This window comes from Narcine bancroftii, chromosome 1 (genome assembly GCF_036971445.1).
Source record: "Narcine bancroftii isolate sNarBan1 chromosome 1, sNarBan1.hap1, whole genome shotgun sequence".
NCBI lineage: Eukaryota > Metazoa > Chordata > Chondrichthyes > Torpediniformes > Narcinidae > Narcine > Narcine bancroftii.
Window position 1 is genome coordinate 386,431,638 of NC_091469.1, and position 20,558 is coordinate 386,452,195.

The following is a 20,558-nucleotide window of genomic DNA, read 5'->3' on the forward strand; positions in this document are numbered from 1 at the left end:
ACCTTATCTAAGGAAGGATGTTCTTGCAATGGAGGGAGTGCAGAGGCGATTCACCAGGCTGATACCTGGAATGGCAGGAATGACTTATGAGGAAAGATTGCGCAAATTGGGATTGTACTCGCTGGAGTTTAGAAGATTGAGAGGGGATCTCATAGAGACATATAAAATTCTGGCAGGACTGGACAGAATGGATGCAGATGGGATGTTTCCAATGATGGGAAAATCCAGAACCCGGGGCCATGGTTTGAGGATAATAGGCAAACCATTTAGGACCGAGATGAGGAGGAATTTCTTTACCCAGAGGGTGGTGAATCTGTGGAATTCATTGCCACAGAGGGCAGTAGAGGCAGGTTCATTAAATATATTTAAGAGGGAATTAGATATATTTCTTCAGTATAAGGGTATTAAAGGTTACGGAGAGAAGGCAGGGAGGGGGTACTGAACTTTAAGATCAGCCATAATCTCGTTGAATGGCGGAGCAGGCTCGAAGGGTCGAATGACCTACTCCTGCTCCTATCTTCTCTGTTTCTATCCAAAAATCATTTGACTCTCTCTGCTTGCAAAAACACATGACCCTCTTAGAACAACAAGTTCCATTCCAGACAGAATGTAGCTCCAAAAAGTTATTTCACCTGTTGCCTTTTTAAACAACCATCAATTAGTGAAGTCTCTTGGGCACTCTCCAAAGTTTTTGAAAAGGCTCTGGGGCCCAGACATGTCTAGCATTAGCAGAGCTCCAGTATTTTAAATAAGATCTGTTTTAAAGTGTTTGTTTTTGACTACACTAACAAACCTGCCCCAATTTATCTCCAAAAATCATATAGATATAAAAATTAGAGGAGAGTAAACTGAAATTGTTACTGAATTAATGCTGTGTTTAAGCATGCTTTATGTGACATAACTCGATCTTGAGTCCCTGACTGCGTTTCAGTGAGAAGCCTATCTATATTGTATTAAATATTTGATTTATTGGTGCAGTCCAACTTTTGAGATTTTCTAATCAAATATAATTTATAGGTGCTGGATTTGAGAGAATGTTTAAACAATGGTAGTTTTTCACCATATGTTTACATCTAAATATTCTGCATGTTTACAGCTATTTTTTAAACTGGAATATTACATAGTCTGTTTTAATTCTTAACTTTTTATTTGGAATATGAAAGATTGTATATTGGTCACAGCAATTAAAAAATTGCAAAGCAACTTGTATGACTGAAAAATTTGTTTGCTACCTCAGCATGAATTTTACAATGGATCAATAGACTATTAGAATGCATTGAACTGTTGATCAGATTTTATGTTAATGTACTTTCAAATTGTGCTGCTTTACCTTTTTTATCGTAGGTAATTGCAGCAGCAAAGCAAGGTTTTCGAGCTGTTGGTTATGAACTGAATCCTTGGTTAGTTTGGTTCTCCAGATACAGAGCATGGCAGCAAGGAGTGCACCATTATACCAGATTTTACATTTCCGACTTCTGGAAGGTACAGATACTTATGCATTATTCACACAGAACAATTCCTATTTAATCTATTGCATAAAGGACTCCAGCAATATCAAAGGAGGTCAACAGACTGGCAGTTATCAGGAGGCATCGGAAGGGGCAAGGTGGCCAGAACCATGTCCAGTATACTGAAGGAAGAAAGGGGGCACGAGCAATCCAGGAAATAGGACTTTATGTTTGTGATGGTTGGTCATGAGTTTAATATATTTATAGTCACTGTTCTAATCTACGCAGCATCAAATTGTCAGTCTTTCTGACACAAGTTGGGAAAATGGGGAGTCAATAGCAGGGAATGAATTGGTAAAATATAGGATGCATGAATAGAGAGGAAGGGACTTTGTTGTCGTCTAAGCTGCTTTTGATATTTTTAATTTCTTCTGGTGTTGGACAACTATGAAAAAGTTGTTTAGGTGACTGTGTTCTTGATGAATTTTCAAAAATATCTGGGGAAAGTAGAGGAGTGGGTGCATTTTCTTGCTGTCTTGTGAAAAAAATCAGGACCATCAGAGAGCCAATGTGTCGAGGAACATGGGGTGATTGCAGAGGATGGGAAGTGATTAGAACAAGTCACAAGCATCAGTGGAGGCAATGTGGCCAAGACTGGGGAGTAAAGTCAAGATGTTTTTACTGTTGTGATGTTCATCCATGAGTGACAGCAGTGATGGTCACTTTTTACAATGTGTTGGAGCATAATTTCAGAAATGTGATTTTTTTTTATTCCCAACTGAAGGAGGGATCGGGTAAGTCATTTATATTTTCACTATTTTACTGGGGCCTTTGGACATGTAAATAGTGGTGATGAAGAGGAAGGTGCTTTGTATGATAGTTGAAAAAGAAAGAAAGGAAAACAAAAGGTGGCATGGTTGGTGTAGTAGTTAGCGCATCACCTTTACACCACCAATGATCAGGACCAAGATTAGAATCCTGCTCTGTCTTTAAGGAGTTTGTACATTCTCCCCGTGTCTGTGTGGGTTTTCAGCAGGGGCTCCGGTTTCGTCCCACCATTCAAATGTACCAAAGGTTGTGGCTCATTTGGGTGTAATCGGGCGGCATGGGCTCATGGGTTGAAAGGGCTTGTTACCGAGCTGTATGTGTACATTTAATATATTGTTCAAATTCTATTCAGTTTTAGAAATACAGCACAATGACAGGCCCTTTCAGCCCATGATCCAGTGCTGCCCAAATGCACCCATGTGACCAATTAACCTACTAACTATGTACATTATTGGGAGGCACCTGGAGGAAACCCACGCAGACATGAGGAGAATGTACAAACTCGCAGTGGTTCTCAACCTTTTTCTTTCCACTCACATACCACTTTAAGTCATCCCTATGCCATAGGTACTCTGTGATTAGTAAGGGTATGTAGGTGGAAAGAAAATGATTGAAAACCATTGTTTTAATCATACCTAATTGACTCGTTATGTGGACGGTTTCATAACAATTTTTCTCAAGCAAAGTTTTTCAGTAATAAATGAGTCTAAGACAGTGATTCTCAACCTCCCTTCTCACTCACATCCCACCTTAAACAATCCCTTGCTAATCACAGAGCACCGATGGCATAGGGATTACTTAAAGTGGTATGAGAACCACTGTGAGACAGTGCTGGATTCAAACCCAAGTGGCTGTAATGGAGTTGTGCTAATCACTACACTAAACCATGCTGTTTTTATTTTAAATAGGCTAATTTTCTTTTTTTCTATACTTTCAGGTGAATTTTTCAGAATTTAGTAATGTTGTTGTATTTGGAGTTCCTCAGATGGTGAGTGTTGTTATAAACAAATTACAAATTGTTTGCCGTGTGTGTGTGTGTGTGTGTGTGTGTGTGTGTGTGTGTGTGTGTGTGTGTGTGTGTGTGTGTGTGTGTACTGCTCCACTCCTAGTGCAGCACCTAACTTAAGTGTACAGATTCATTTTTACTAAAATGTCCAAAACATTCTGAAGTCCTAGTTTCATTACAATTGGGGGAAAAAAAAGTTTTCTTATGATTATTTATTTATAGGTAAGTTTAGTCATAAGGTTGTAAGTGGATTAGTGCACTTTTTAACACCTTGAACCTAATCCAGAATGGTTGGATTGTGCTGGCCTCTATTACATTATAAGAGCCTTAATTGAAATTATTTTATATGCCTAACCTCGTTCCCAGCCAACATTAATTGGCACCAATTTGTTCAACTTGCTGTCAAGGTTTATGGAGCTGACTTCCATAGATAAGAATAGTTTTTGTCTTGCGTATAATAATGGAAAATACCAGCATTCAGTCAATTTCTTTCTGAAGAATAAATGCTGCAATTGCAAGATTTTAATTTTGTATTAGGAACAGATTCTGTTTGATGTTTACATCTGGATTTTTTTTTGTTGTTCCAGATGGTGTCCTTAGAGAAGAAACTTCAGAATGAGCTGAAGGAAAATGCCAGCATTGTAGCTTGTCGTTTTCCATTTCCTAGCTGGATTGCTCTACAGGAATCTGGAAAGGGAATTGATGCAGCCTGGTTATATAATGCAAAGTCATTTAAAATGACTGCAAAAGAAAAAAAATCTTAATTAATCGAGAGAAAGAACATGTTGCTGCAGTATGGTTGAAAAATTACTAAGAATTAAATCATGGAAAGACTCTTAAGAAGTGACTGTATTAATCAATTGAAAATGCAGAGTGTCCACAATTATATAAGATCACCTTGTAATTACAGTTTTTCACAAGTGATTGAATTTTTGATTCTTGAAAATGTGAAAGGTGTTATCTGAATGCTCCTCAGAGCTATATGTGGCAGGGCATCCAGCACTTCACCAATTATAAAACAACAACAGCATGACTGTTGATGGTGATGTTAGGCTGGCTGAGGGTCTCAATTGTTATTTTGCTTGATTTGAGGTGGAAGCATAAGAGATGGATGTAATACACTCTTTGGCCCCTATCTATCATCCCGCCATGCCTAAAGGCTGCTATAATTATTCTACTGCCAAAGAACAAGGGTCTCAACGATTATCATCTGGCTGCTTTAGCACCGGTTATTATGAAGTGCTTTGAGAGGCTGGTTTTGCAGCATGTTAAAGCCAGTCTCTCATCCACCCTTGATCCACACCAGTTTGCTCACAGGGCTAATAGGTCTACTGTGGATGCTATTGACCTACTTAGAACAACAGGGATGCTAAGTGAGGTTGCTTTTTATGGACTTCTGTTTTTAATACTGTTACTCCAGGCAGACTGGTTGGTAAACTTCTGACTTAGGATTTACTTGGTTGATTTGTGTATGGAATAAGGACTTTTTAAACAAACTGTTCCCAGACTATAAAAATAGGAGCTCATTATTCCCCTACTCTCACACTTAGCACTGGTTCCCCACAGGGCTGTGTGTTGAGCCCAATGTTGTACTCTCTTTATACCTACAACTGTGTCTGAGTATTCCTCTAATACCATCATAAAATTTGTAGATGACACGACTGGTTGGGCTCATTTCAAGGGGTGACATGTCAGCCTATTGGGACGAAGTCCACAGACTGTTAGTGTGGTGCTCAGAAAATAATCTATTATTGAATTCTTTGAAGATGAAAGAGCTTGTAATGGACTTTAGGAGGAACAGTATGGCCCCAGCTCCATTGTATATTAATAGGGACTCTGTGGAAAGGGTTACGACTTTCAAGTTTCTAGGAACGGATTTGGCTGACGATCTTTCTTGAACTATTAATATCATTGCTATATCAAGAAGGCACATTAATGTCTCTATTTCCTGAGAATCCTTAGGAAATTTAATCTACAGGAGAAGTTATTGATGTCTTTCTTTTGCTGCTCTATTAAAAATGTGCTGACTTATTGCATTTCAGTATGGTTTGCCAGCTGTACTGCAGCAGATAAGAGGGATCTTCAAAGGGTTATCAATATGGTCCAGAAGATCATGGGATTTGCCTTGTCCCCGTTTGGAGGATTTATTTTGATCTCACTGTATCAGAAAGGCTGCTTAAGGATTCTACTCACTCAGACTAACATCTGTTTAACTTATTGTCCTTGGGTAGATGATATAGGCCCATTAAATCGCGGATGAACAGACTCTAGAACAGTTTCTATCCCAGAGCCATTCGAGAATTAAACTCTGCCATTTAGTATATTTGTATTCTGCTTTTCTAATGTTGCTTTTTTCTTCCTTGTTTTTATTGTTTATATATGCTGTTGTATGGTACCACCGTTGCGCTTTTTAATTTTGTGGTATTTTATTACACAACAAATAAAGTTTTAATTTCCACAGGAAATGGTGAATGCTACAGTTGTGAACAAACATTTCCACTTCATTGGATTTTGGAAACAGGGTGCCAATTTAAATCAGAAGTTTAACACATCAGGGCCTCTATAGAAGTGTTAATAACAAAATTTGAAACCAAGTTATATTAGGATTTTTTAAGAAAGGTAAACCAAACTTGTCGGACATTAGAAATATTAGAGAGTGAGTTCTGGAGCAACCTTGGCACTTTGGTTTCAACTCTCTGAGATGAACATGAAGCAAAATTGAAGGAACACCAATATATCTGGAGTATTTTGGTCTTGATAAAATTTCAGATAGGGAGTAGTTTATTGTCACATGTACCAAAATGCAGTGATAGAGGTTGATTTAGTAGAAATATTAGAGAGGGAGTTCTGGAGCAACCTTGGCACTTTGGTTTCAACTCTCTGAGATGAACATGAAGCAAAATTGAAGGAACTCCAATATATCTGGAGTATTTTGGACTTGATAAAATTTCAGATAGGGAGTAGTTTATTGTCACATGTACCAAAATGCAGTGATAGAGGTTGTTTTAGTAGCAGATCAGTAGATATCTCAAATGAAGTACAAAAGTGAGAGTTATAAAGAGGGATGAGTTGGTATAGATCAAATTCAACATAATTTTACTATTTTGGTTAATTCAGGAGTGATGGTGCAATTGATAGTGCAAAATTTCATATTCATGAAACTTCTCGACAGGAGGGGTTGATGAATGTCTGACCGGGATGGGATGAATCTTTTAACATTTTGCCTGTTTTTGCAAGGCAGTGGGAATTATAGATGGAGGTGATGGAGGGTATGTGTGATGCCCAAAGCCAAATTCACGACCCTCTGCAATTTCCTGCCTTCTTGGACGGAGTAATTCCTGTGCCACACACATTGTGACATATGCTGATGGGATGCTTCCAATGGGGCAGCTGTAGAAATTGTTAAGGGATTCTGGTCACATACCAAATTTCCTCAAATTTCAGAGTAAGTAGAGCTGCTGGACATGCTTTCTTGGATATTGCATCAACATGGATGGACCAGGACAAGACACTGTAGATGTTTACCCCAAGGAACTTAAAGCTGCCCACTATCTCCATCTCTGTACCTTTAATGTGGACTGGGGAATGAGGTCATTTCCTCCTCCAGAAGACGTAAGAATTTTGGCACATAACCAAATTATACAAAGTGTATGATAATAAACTCATCTTCATCTTTTTTGTTATGCTGAGATTGAAGGAGAGTTTGTTGTCCTGGCTCTAAGCCACAAGTCCCTCTATCTCTCTTCTAAATTCTGCTTCATCATTGTTAGAAATTCGGCCTACAACGATAGTGCCATCCATGAATTTATGGATGGAGTTGAAACTGATAGTCCACACCATCATAGGTATACAGGAAATATAGTAAGGGGCTGAGTACACAGCCTTCTGGTGTTGAGGATAATCGTGGAGCAGGTGCTGTCACTTATCCTCACTGATTGTGGTCTCTGGAGTAGAAAGTCATCAATCTAATCGCAGAAAGGGATGCTGAGACCAAGGTCATGTGTCTTGGAGATTACTTTGATTAGTATTTTATAGAAACAAGAGGTGTTGCTGATAAATAATCTTATGTTGGTGTCCTTGTTGTCAGGTGTTCCAGAGCTGAATGTAGGCCCAGGGACATTGCATTTTCTATGAACTTGTTTTGGTGGTATGCAGTTTGACGTGGGCATTGGATGGCTAATAAGCTGGAGATAATGCGAGTCATGATTAACCCCTTGATGGTGGATGTCAGAGCCACTGGCCAAGATCCATTTATGTCAGTTACTACCTTCTACTTCGGCTCTGGGATGATATTGGTTACCTTGAAGCAGATGGGTACTTCAGCCCAATGGAGAGAGAATTCATGATGTCTATGAATGCAGGCACCAGTTGGTCTGTACAGGCATGGAGAAAATATCTCAGGACTCCATATAGTTTAATCACTTTCCACTGGTTCACTCTCTGAAAGACCATTTTGACATCGGTAACTATGGATGCAGGTATACTTTTTTCTTGAAATTTCCAAATCTATTCAACAATATGAAAATGTTGCTAAAGGAGAAAATGTTAGAACTCTTCAACAGGTTTCAAGCAGCATCACCAGATGTAGAAAGAATTAACATTTCCAATCTTATCACTTTGAAAGTTATCTGATGTTGGTGTAAATGTTGTATTTCTAGTTTTGCACCATAATCTAATAAACATTGCACAAATATTTGATTTGGAATTAATGGTTACTCCCAACTGGTCTTCCTTTATGTTGTCTGGTTATACCTGCCGATTAAAGGAAGATGTGATCACACAGCAGAATGATTAATAAGATGAGGCGATGAAGAGTTGATTCAACCAATCTGAGTCCTTCCTGCTATGGTTTGTGGTTCATGCTGACTTCACTGGAGATGGGTAAAGTAGCAGAAAGAAAAATATGTTCTTGCTCATTCAGATCCCAATATGTGAATGGATTTCTGAAAAACATTTAAAAATAAATTCAAAAACTACCAAACTGCACATTTTGTAGGAAAGCAAATCTCTTTAAACAGCTTGGACCATATTCATAATTATCTTTTCAGTTTTTGTCAAACTATTCTGTGCAGAATAGATATACTGTTGTTCTGCGGTATCATTCTGTTCCTTTGAGCAAGAAAATAATTAGTACTAAATAATCATGTTTTTTTTTGCCAAGATATTTGATTCAAATTTTCTTTCTCAAGAACAAACCATTCCAATTAAAATACTGCTTCTGATAGGCTTTGTATAATGTAAAATATTGCACAAGTATGGATTTGTGTATCCATATTAAGAACATAAAAAATTATCCTGAGTACATGGGGAGAAGAGTGATCTTGCTGCTTTTTGTGTCTTAAACTTTTCTGTACATTCCTTTATTTTTCTGTGGCCAAGGACTATTTCTATTAGCCATTAATGAGCATCCCCACCTCTCCAAGGTCAAAAATTCCAAAGATTTCTAACACCTGGCTTGGGGAAGAAATATCTTAAGTGGCTAGCATCGGATCTTGAGACAGTGTCTAATTGTATTGCAAAAGATGTGAGACCAAGCAATATCTAGGCTATAGAACTAAAGACTGGTACTCTGGAATGTGAGTTGTGCTTCCAATGAAGTGTCAGCATTAGGAACCTCCTGACAATCTGGAAAGGCATTCTGTTCACTAAAAGCAGGACAAATCCAATCTATTCACTGTCTAAATGGGATACTGTAGTCTACGCGCAACGACGAGTGTGTAAGGAAGGCACATATGAGGAAACGAAATTGAAGACTGATTGCACTGGCAGCTCTGCTTATATGGGGCACTGGCACTGATGTCAGGGCCCCACATCATCAGATTCCCAACAGGACCCAAGGCAGTTCATCCACCCAGTTGGGACCCTTTTTTTAAAACTTTATTTAAAAGATAATAAAAGCATAACATACAGTCTAATAACAATCAAAAATTAATTTTACAGTAATAAATATTAAAAAAACAACCCAACAAAAAAACCCACCCACCCACCCCATTGGCCAGCTATATGAATTATTAAAAAAAGTATTAATAGCAATTCAAAGTATATCTAAATGTATATACTCCAAATATGGAAACTATTTATCAACAAGGAAAGAATAGTTATATAAATTCTAAGTAATTTTTCCATAACAATACAAGCTTTCGGCCAGTGGCGCATTCATTATGCCAGCATGCTATATTAATCTCTGTAGTATTTTTCCAGGTACTAGCTACATATTTACGCGCTACTGATAGCACGAAATGTACAAAAGCAATTTGAATTTTATCCAGCCCCATTCCTCTCAGAGAAACCATATCACCCAACAAAAACAATCATTGGATCTAATGGTAATTTAAAGTTATACAATTTTTCCAAAATTATCTTAATTCCTTGCCAAAATGGTTGAACTTTAACACAAGACCAAACAGCATGTAAAAAAGTTCCAGTACATAAACCACATCTAAAACAAGAATCCAAATTACTAAACCCATATTTTTTCAATTTCTCTGGGGTCAAATATAATTGATGGAGAAAATTATAGTTAACCATTCCATATCTTACATTAATCAATTTAATTACATTATACTGACACATATCTGCCCAATCATCTTCAGGGAAAATAAATTAAGTCACTTTCCCATTTAAGTTTAGATTTTTCCCAATCCAGTTTATCCATATTATCCTGTAACAAATGGTACATAACTGAAATATAACCCTTCTTTAGTATAGAGGAAATCAAAGATTCAAATCTCGACCAAGTTGGTAAATTCATCTCTCTACCATAATTATCTTTTACCAAGGCTCTGAGTTGATAATGCACAAACAGAGAATTTACAGATATACCAAATCTTTCCTTCAATTGATTAAAAGAAAGAAATTGTCCCTCTTCAAAACAATCCTGTATTGTCTTTATACCCTTACAATCCCCACTCTTAAAATAATTATTAAACATTGAAAAAGGAATAAGCTGATTATTATACAATGGAGTTAAAATTGATAATTTACCTTTTGATTCCAAACCATATTTCTTTTAATTTTGGCACATTATGTTCCTGTAACAAATTCAAATTCCAACGAAATATAAATTAATGTACCTTAGCCTCAGAAATACATGCCATTTCCACCCTAGCCCAGCTAGGGGGTTAATCTAAATCCATCAATCTACTAATAAATTTCAACTGGGTCGTTTTATAATTATTTTGAAAATGTGGTAACTGAAGTCCACCCAACGAATATTTCCATGTAAGTTTGTGCAATGCCACTTGAGTTAATTTACCCTTCCATAAAAACTCCCGCACTGCCTTATTCAGATCTTGAAAAAAGACTTTTGAAAGTAAACAAGGTATTGACTGAAATAAATATTGAATTTGGGGAAAAATATTCATTTTAATGCAATTGACCCGGCCAATCATTCAATCAAATCCATTTTAATATAGGCACATAATTTAACTGATACAATGACTGATAGTTAGCATCTACCAACACACCCAAATATTTAATTTTATTTATCCACTTTAATTTTATAATAATTTAAAATTCAGAATAATCTCCTATTCCAACTGGTAAAATTTCACTCTTGTCCCAATTAACTTTATATCCAGATAATTCTCCAAATTCGACACTCTTGTAACTGCTTCAACGACCGTTTCGGTTCCGCCAAATATATCAAAACATAATCCACAAATAAATTGATCATAACCTTCATCCCTCTAATTTCATCATTTTGCCAAATAGTCTCAGCCAACGGTTCAATAGCCAATGCAAATAAGGCTGGTGACAATAGGCAGCCCTGCCGAGTTGAACAAGTCAACTTAAATGTTAAAGAAACCTGGCCATTTGTCACCACCCTGGCATTCGGGTTTGTATATAAAGCTTTAACCCAACCAATAAAAAAAGGGCTGAATTTAAACTTTTCTAACATCTTAAATAAAAAATCCGATTCAACCCTATCAAAAGCCTTTTCTGCATTTAGTGCAACCATCATAGGATGCTTAGGCTGATTTTGATATGCATTGACCAAAGTAATTAATCAAAGAATATTATGTGATGCATTTCTATTTTTAATAAAAATCTGTTTGATCAATATGTATCAACTTAGGTAAATACTTAGTAAGTCTGTTAGCTAATACTTTTGCTATAATTTTACAATCTACATTTAATAGGGAAATAGGCCTATATGAAGACACTTTTAGTGGAGCTCTATCTTTTTTCAGGATAACAGTTATTAAAGCACTTGAACAAGATTCTGGTAACATCTGATCCTCAATAACTTGTTTAACACCTCTCCAAATACATTAGATAAATCATAAAAATTTTTATAAAATTCCACAGAAAATCCATCATCCCCTGGAGACTTTCCTTTTGGCATTTGCTGTATAGCTTCCTTAATTTCAAAATATGTAAATGGAAATTCCAATTCCTGAACATCTTTCTAATCTAATACTGATAATGTTAATTTAGATAAATAAGATTCAATAGAACCATTGTTCTGCTTCCCCTCAGAAATATATAATTTTTGATAAAATGAATAAAACTGGTCATTAATTTTCTGAGGCTTATAGGAAATTATTGAATTTTGTTTAAGAGCATTAATGGTCCAAGATGTCTGTTCAGTTTTCAACTGCCAAGCAAGTACCTTATGAGCTCTCTCTCCCAACTCATACTAATGTTGTTTAGGTCGATTAATTAAGCGCTCAAACTGATAAGTTTGTAATGTATTATAATGTAATTTCAACTTCGTTAAGGCAGCTTTTTTGTCTTCTGTCACATCCTTTTGAAAATCTTTCTCTAACTCAGCAATCTGTTTTTCCAACCTTAAACTTTCTGCCGTATATTGTTTCTTAACTTTCGTAGAATAACTAATGATTTGCCCTCTCAAAGAAGCTTTCAAAGCATCCCATAATACAAAATGACTATCCGCAGAATTAACATTCTCAGTCAGAAATAGAGATATGCTCTTTAATAAAAGTAACAAACTCTGTTTTTTTTCACTAACATTGCATTAAACCTCCATCTGTCTGACAAACTTACTACTTCTGAACCTTCACAAGAAAAGAATAATAACAAATGGTCTGATATAAGTCTACTTTTATATTCAGCTTGCAATACTCTACCCTGTAGGTGCGCTGATACAAAAAAAAATCTGTTCTAGAAAACTAATCATGTCATGAAGAATAAAAAGAAAAATCTTTCTCTGTAGGATTGACCTTTCTCCAAATATCTACCAGATTTAATTCTTTTATCAACGCACCAATTTGTGTTGCCATCTTTGATTTCCTTATACTTTTCGGATTTCTATCCAATAAAGAGTCCAAACACAAGTAAAATTTCCCACAACTAAAAAATTTTCGTTAGCTCTAGTTAACAATAAAAAAGCTTCTGAAATAAACTGCTCATCATCTATGTTAGGTGAATAAAGATTAAACAAAGTCCAAGATTCAGCAAAAATTTTACAATTCACTCGTAAAACTCTCCCAACATTTCCCTCTAATGATTCCAGTTCAAATGGTATATGTTTATGAATCAAAATCGCTACCCCTCTTGCCTTAGAATTAAAAGAAGAAAAAACACATGTCCAACCCAGTCTCTTTTTAATTTCAAATGTTCCTTTTTGATCAAATGTGTCTCTTGTAAAAAGGCAATATCAATTTTCATTTTTTTAATATAAACCAATACCCGCTTTCACTTAATTGGATTATTTAATCCCTGAACATTAAAAGTTGCAAAATTAAAAGTAGACATTTTTACTAACTACTAATATATTTACAGACTATAACGCTCCCCATTATAAATCTTCAAAATAAAAAAAACCCTTAATAGACAGAAAAAAGAGAGAAAGGAACATTTTTCCCCCTTTCTCCCCCTCAAAAAGTAAAAGTATCCTAAAAGATTTTTTAAAAACCACCCAAAGGTAGTAACACCCTAAGAATCTAGGTGTGGAAAACCACTAGTGGCAAATGACTATCAAAGCTTTCGGTGTCATCCACCCCCCCTCCAGTCAGACGCATACTCATTATTAAAGTAAGCACAATCAAATATAATAGAAACATTCAGCCCAATGATTCTAAACCCAGTGATTGTTCCAGGTCTTCAATGTCAAGAAGACTTTGGGTCTTTCCATTCTTCCCATACCCATTCCCATTTCTGTTTACCCTCCTCTTATGAGATGATGGTGAAAACCGACCATTCCCTTACAAATCTGGCAATGAATTAGCAAAAACCAAAGCATCATGATCATTTTCAAAAAATTGGGATTGAAAATTTCCATTAAAAACTTTCAAAATCGCAGGATAACGAAAGGCAAACTTATAACCCAATTCTAAACCTTCAGGAAAAAACTCCTTGCCCAATACTTCAGGAATCCAGTGCTTAAATTTTTTTATTGGATCAGAACCTTCAATATCCTCTGGAAGACCAACTGTTTTCACATTATTCCACCGGCTTTGATTTTCCAATGAATCAATATTCTTCAATAAATCCCTTTTTTGAATCCCCCAGTCTACAAAAGAATTCTCAACTTTTTCCATTTTTCCCCTATTATGCTCCACCTGATTTCGACATTCAGAGAAAGCTGTTTCAATTTAAAAAAATTATCTTGTACAGTATCAACAGATTTTGTACATTTGTTAATATCACTTTTAACTACAGACATTTCTTGTTTCATAGTTGTCATTTCATCACACAAAGTATTCATTGTTGTTTTCACCTCCATAAATCCTTGGGTCATTTGAGTTGACATATGTTTTGACATATTTTCCATTTGACAAGCAATCCCTTCCAAAACAGTGAACACTGAGTCCAATCCAGTCCAGGTTCCATAACCATCTTTTGAGGCCTACCTTCTCTAACTTCAGGCTCCTCCTCCTGAGTAGACTCCAGCAAGGTAAGTTCCTCTTCCTCCTCAGGCACCATAGATCCTTTACCTGTGTGGCTGTGGGTTTGGATACCCAATGGTGGCACACCGACCTCATCGGGCCACCGCCGTTTGGGCTCCCCCACAGTCCCCACCTTTTCCAAAAGTGCCGGGAGGCACCGCGTATGCCCGGCTGAACTGCTGAATGCACAGGTGCGTCTTCCAGCACTACACTGCACGTCCCCAGGACACCAGGCAGTATTGCGGGCTCACGGGATCTTCTGTTGGTCAGGCCACCTGCGTGCCTGGTGTCATTTGCACGCGGGTTGGCAATGGCCTAACTTACCAATGTGGTGGCGCCATATTACGATTGCAGGGTTGGCGCCGGCATCAAACTCGAACGGGCAGTTCTCTGAGGTTTGGAGGCTCCCAACAACAACTCCATGGATTCAACTTTGCAGGTAGGCCTCAATTCTTTTATAAGGTAGTTTTTTCTGAAGTTGAGCTTTAGATTTCTTCATATTAGTAGCCATATTAAATCACTCTTATTCAAAAGGCTGTAAAAACTTTTTTTAACTACTTTTTTAATTTTTAAAATTGGGTACTTAAGAATCTAGCTGGGGAAAGGTAGAATTACACGTCTTTCTTCTACGCCATCTTGCCACTCCCCCCTCAGTTGGGCCCCTTGAACCATGCCATCAAGGCTGCCTTGAGGTACCTGTTGAAGTGCTCCATCAACCCATTGGCCTACAGGTATGGTGGAGCTGTGTCCCAAGAAAGTTAGCCAGCACTGCCCAGAGCACAGAGGTGAATTGTGCCCCCTGTCCGAGGTGAGGTGCTTTGGGATCCCGAACCAAGACACCCATGTGCTAACGAGTGCCTTGGCATAGGTTTCTGTGGTCTCCAACCATCTTGTGAAGTGGTCCTCCATGGTCAAGAGGTATCTTGCCCCATAGGAAACTGGCAATGGCCCCACCAAGTCAATGTGCACATGGCTGAACCTGCATGGGTGCTCTGGTGTGAATCTGCACTTTGGAGGACTGACAGTTTGTGCAGGTCTTGGCCCACTGGCAGACCTGTTTACAGAGACCATACCAGACAAACCTGTTGGCCACCATTTGTACCGTGGTGTGGATGGCGGAGTGCTCCAGGTTGGGGATAGCCTCAAAAACCTGGCATCTCCACACAGCTGGGACGATGAGGCCAGGGCTGCCAATAGAAATGATGCACAGCAGTGTCAGGTTACCCAAGCCAACCGGGATGTCTTCCACCCTGAGACCAATAATTACATAACAGTGGCACAGGTAATAAACATATGTATTTAAATATGGAATGGCAGTTATCATGGAGGACTTCAACTTTCCTATTGATTGGGTGAATCAATTTGGATGAGCCAGTCTGGAGGAGTTCATAGAATGCATCCATAATAGCTTTTTTGATGATGTTTTCGAACTTACAAAGGAGTATGTGTTCTTGTGCAATAATAGAGTAAAATCAGTCATCCTTTTGCTAAGAATTCTCTTGGAGAGAGATATCACAGTATGATTGAATTTCTCATAACAGATGGCCAAACAGATGGAGGGTGAAAGACATGTCTAACATGCCAAAGAGTGATGTTAAGAATGCGATGAAGGTGAGGACCTCACTACAATCACTATCATTGAAGAGGTAATGTTGAGCAAACTAGTAGAAACACAGACTAAATAGTGTGACAGTTGAACAAAGATTATTCACACTGTTCAATAAAAGTATATTTCCAATTAAAAGCAAAGACAGCAAGGTTATGGAGAGCTGGCCTTGGATAAGTGAGGCAATAAAGGAAGACAGCAAATTTAAAGCTCATTCATATAAAGTCACCAAAGGTAGTGGGAAAGTGGAAGATTGAGGAAATTTGAAAAAGTAATAAAGAATTACTGAGCAAGCAATGAAGATTATGAAAATAAACCAGGAAAAAAATAAAAACATAGTAAAAGTTTCTTTTATAATTATGTAAAGTGTTAAAGTATATGTAGGTCCCTTGAAAGATGAAAAAGGCAAATTAATATTGAGTAATGTGGAATTGATTGAGACCTTGTACAAATATTTTGTGTCTTTCTTCACAGCAGAAGATGTGTAACATGTCAAATGGGGGGGTGGGGGGTTTGTGGGGTGGTGTTAAGAGTGAAATGGGAGGTGAAACCCTCAATACAATTGCTATCTCAAAAGAGGTGCTGCTGAGCAAATGGTGGGTCTGAAGGTAGGTAAGTCCCTAGGTTCTGATAAAAATCAGGTGGCACGGTTAACGCAATGCCTTTACAGCGCCAGTGATCAGGACCACACCAGGGTTTGAATCCTCAACTGTCTATAAGGAGTTTGTACGTTCTCCACATTTCTGCGTGGGTTTTCTCCGGGGACTCCAGATTCCTCCCACCATTCAAAACATACATAGCTTGGGAGGAGTCGCATTGGTCGCAGTGCAGAGAAGTGACGTTATGGAGTGGAGTGTGGTGGGCAGAACCTCTTGCCAGCATGAATCTGGAAGGCCTTTAGACCGGAGGGCTAATTTCACAGCTTTCTAGACCATTGTGTTCTCCTTTTCAAATTGCCCACTCCCCCAGGGGTTGTAGCTAGTCGTGCTGCTTGAGGCAATGCCTCTTACGAGCAGGTACTGGTCTAGCTCTTCGCTCATAAACAATGAGCCCCGGTCGCTATGAATATAGCTGGGATACCCAAATATGGTGAAAATGGAGTGCAGAGTTCTGATGACAATGGTGGTGGAGGTGTCTGGGCAGGGTATAGCGCACAGAAAACAGAGTACTCATCAATAATGTTAAAGTACACATTTCTGTTAATGGAGGGAATGAGCCTATTGAAGTTGACACTGAGTCGTTTGAAGGGGCAGGAAGCTTTTATCAGGTGTGCTTTGTTGAGGCGGTTTGCACTCAATGCAGACCTGGCATGACCCGGTCATCTCCTTGATGCCTTCGATAGAGAAGGGCAGATTGCGTGCTTGACAAAGTGGGCCATGTGAGTGATGCCTGGGTGGCAGGGCTCGTCATGAAATGACTGCAACTGGCTGGTATGTACAGCAGCACAGTTTCCTTGGGATAGGGCATCTGGAGGCTCATTGAGAGTACCTGGCCTATACACTATCTCCTAGTTATAGGTGGAGAGTTTGATCCTACACCTTGCAATCTTATTATTCTTTATTTTTCCCCTGTTTTGAACATGAGTGCTACAAATCGCTGATCCGTGAGCAGAGCGAATTTCCTGCTGGCCCGGAGGTCCCTGATGGTCGCCACAATGACCTGAGCCTCCTATTCCACTGAAACCCGTCTGAGCTCGTGGCCTTGTAGGGTGCGGGAAAAGAAAGCTACCGGCTTGCCCACCTGGTTAAAGGTTGAGGCCAGAGTTATGTCAGAGGCATTGGTCTCCATCTGGAATGATGCATTTTTGTCCACTGCATGTATGGTGGCCTTCGCGATGTAGCTCCTGATGTAGTTAAAAGCTGCCTGGGCTTCGGCCGACAATGGGAAGGAGGTGGATTTTAAGAGGGGGTGGACCTAGTCAGCGTAATGAGGTACCCACTGGGCGTAGTACAAGAAGAAGCCCAGGCACCTCCTTAGCGTCTTCATGGTCCACAGGATAGAGAGGTCTCAGAGGGGGCACATATGTTCGGGGTCTGGGCCAATAACGCTGTTCTCCACCATAGCCCAGGATAGCTTGGTATTTGGTCTTGAACATGCACTTACTCTCATTGTATGTGAGATTCAGAGATTTGGCTGTGTGGAGAAATTTTTGGAGATTAGCATCATGGTCCTCCAGATCATGTCTGCAAATGGTGCCGTTGTCGAGATAGAGAAAGGTAGCCCTTAGTCCATACTTGTCTACCATGTCGTCCATCTGCATCTGGAACACTGAGACCCAGTTTGTAATGCCGAAAGGGACCCTCAGGAACTGATAAAGCTGTCCATCTGCCTCGAATGTGGTGTAGTGGCGGTTCTTGGAATGGATTGGTAACTGGTGATATGAAGCTATCAGGTTGATGGTCAATTAGACCTGGTACTGTGCAATTTCATTCACCATGTCCGAGATTCGGGGGAGGGGATATGTATCCAGGAATGTGAAGTGATTAATAGTTTGGCTATAGTCAATCACTAGCCTGGGCTTTTCACCCCCTCTAACGACTACTACCTGGGGTCTCCACAGGCTGCTACTGCATCAATTATTTTTTTACTTAAGCAACCGCTGTGTTTCGTCTTTAATAAAATTCCCTGCACTCTATCGCCTGCTCCGACAGACTTTCACCCAATCTCCCCTCTTACTGCATCTGGAACACATGGAGTCTCTTGCGGGGCATCCGGCGCAGGGTATTTGGCTTGTCCGCAAAAGTAGCACTCCCAGTAGTGTGTGACTGCGGTAGTCGGTACCTGGGATAGTTGCACTCCATAGGCCTGGCTTTCCGAGAAGGCGCCGCTTTCGTTAGCAAGTTGGTCTGCTCCCAGTTGGGCCTGTTCAAGGGATTTCGCTAGATCAAGGGTACAGGCAAGGTCTTTATTCCCCAACTCCAACAGTCGCTGCCTCGTATGCCTTGAGAGTATTTCAGACTCGTTCCTCTTCCCTCACCCAGGCTGAGACCGCCTCATAGTGGCACTTTCTCGTCAGCGTCCATAGTTCCAGAATGTAGTCATCCAGTGATTCACCTGGTCATTGCCGACGTTGTGAGAGTCGGTGTCTCACCAGCACATCGTTCTGGGGCCTCGTGGTTGGCCTTCAGGCCTTTGATGGCTGTCTTGTACATTGCACAATCCCTGATGACCGCGTATCCCTTGGGGCTGATTCGAGAGAGGAGGGGCGATCTACGGAGGCCACTGGAGTGGAAGACTTCTTGGGTAGCCACTCTGTAGGATTGGAAGCACTCCAACCAGTAGGCGAATTCATTCAGGGCCTCTGGGGATAGAGCATCGACCTGGAGCATGCCTGGCTTCCATCCCATCTTCAAAAGTAAGTTAATAAAATTGTAACGTGATCAATAGAACTCAGAGACTTGTGAGGGGCACAAACATGCTTTTATTAACACAACTAATGGCCAGTATTTACAGAGGTCTTCAGGTTAATCTGGAGTAAGGTGGGAAAACAGGGTTATATCAGGACTGACGGGGGGGGGGGGGGGGGCAGATCCAAGAGGAGGGGTTGGGCGTCTACTTTACACACTGAGGAATTCCAGTTCACTGCAATGTCTAAATTAAAAATTTAAATTTAAAATTCCCAGGTACTGAAAGAAAGGGTGGAAATTATAGTAGATCCATTAGTGGTAATTTACAAATATTCTCTGAATTCTGGGCAGATTCTGGCAGATTAGAAGACGGCAAATGTTATGCCATTGTTTAAAAAAGGCTATAGACAAAAGACAGGTAGCTATAGGCTAGTTGGGAAAACATTTGAAGCTATTTTAAAGGAAGAAATAGTAGACATCTGGAGAAATTGTACCATCAGTCAGAAACATCATTGAATTAAGATTCATTTTATTGTCATGTAATAATATATAAGAAATGTAATATACTTAATATACTTCAACTTTTGTCAGCCACGAGGCAAACAAAGAGTTGCCATGAGCATTGCCTCGTGTCCCTAACAATAAGATTAAAAAAACCAAGAGTTCCCTCTGAGACACTGAGTGTCTGTGGTGGATTTGCCTTCAGTGTTCCTGCAGCAGACTCCTGTTCAAACCTTTGGCAATCTGAGCTCCAGATGCAAACTTCCAATGCAATCAGGAAGCTTTCAGTTTCCAAGTCCCTTCACGAGTTATTCTTGCCCTCAGAACCCTTGTGAATCCTGGTTCCAATACCTGGTTCCCATGAACTGTCTTTAGCAGCCTGCAACCTGCCTGGGTCCTTCGACCACAAGTCACCAGTTGTCTGAATCCTTCAAATGCAAGTTGCCGACAGCCCACAGCCTGTGTGGGTCATTCAGCTGCTGAGCCCCTCGCTGGTCCTCTGCTATGGTGACCCTCCCTGTAGGGTTTCTCTCGTGCTTCTCAATGGAGGTGTTCTCCCTCTTTTTGAATCTGCACACTGGTCCAGTGCTCACCTGGGGTCTGCAACCCCTTGTAGTACACTCCCCAGCACAGTTGCTGCCAACTTGGGCGCAGACTTCCGTGGTTGCTTGATCTTAAAAACACACCATTGATTCTTTTAATAGGGCATTTACAGCCTTTGTGGAGCCGTCAGCATCAGGACCAAGCGTTAGGACTCTGTGGAGCAATGCTGCATCTCTGCTCCCTGCTTTCTCAGGTCCACATGAGCGGCACTGCTGCTGTTACAGCAGTTCTGGCAGGACCACCATTTTTTTTTAAAGAAGTGCAAGTCATTTTGCCAAATTTTCTTGAGATTCTTTGAGGATATAATGGTGACTTCCGGTTGGCTGCTCATTGGATAACGCTCCTATTTACAGTTCTTTTATCTAC

General features: G+C 39.5%; 1 protein-coding gene across 1 annotated transcript in view; it reads left to right on the forward strand.

Annotated features, from left to right (window-relative positions):
• atpsckmt (fATP synthase c subunit lysine N-methyltransferase) overlaps positions 1-5,747 on the forward strand; it is a 30,030-nt gene extending 24,283 nt beyond the window's left edge. The window contains exons 2-4 of the mRNA XM_069913601.1: positions 1,345-1,482; positions 3,214-3,264; positions 3,870-5,747. Coding sequence (XP_069769702.1) covers positions 1,345-1,482; positions 3,214-3,264; positions 3,870-4,046 — 366 coding nt within the window. The 3' untranslated portion in view covers positions 4,047-5,747. The remainder of the gene's footprint in view (positions 1-1,344; positions 1,483-3,213; positions 3,265-3,869) is intronic.
• Positions 5,748-20,558: the final 14,811 nt, after the last annotated feature.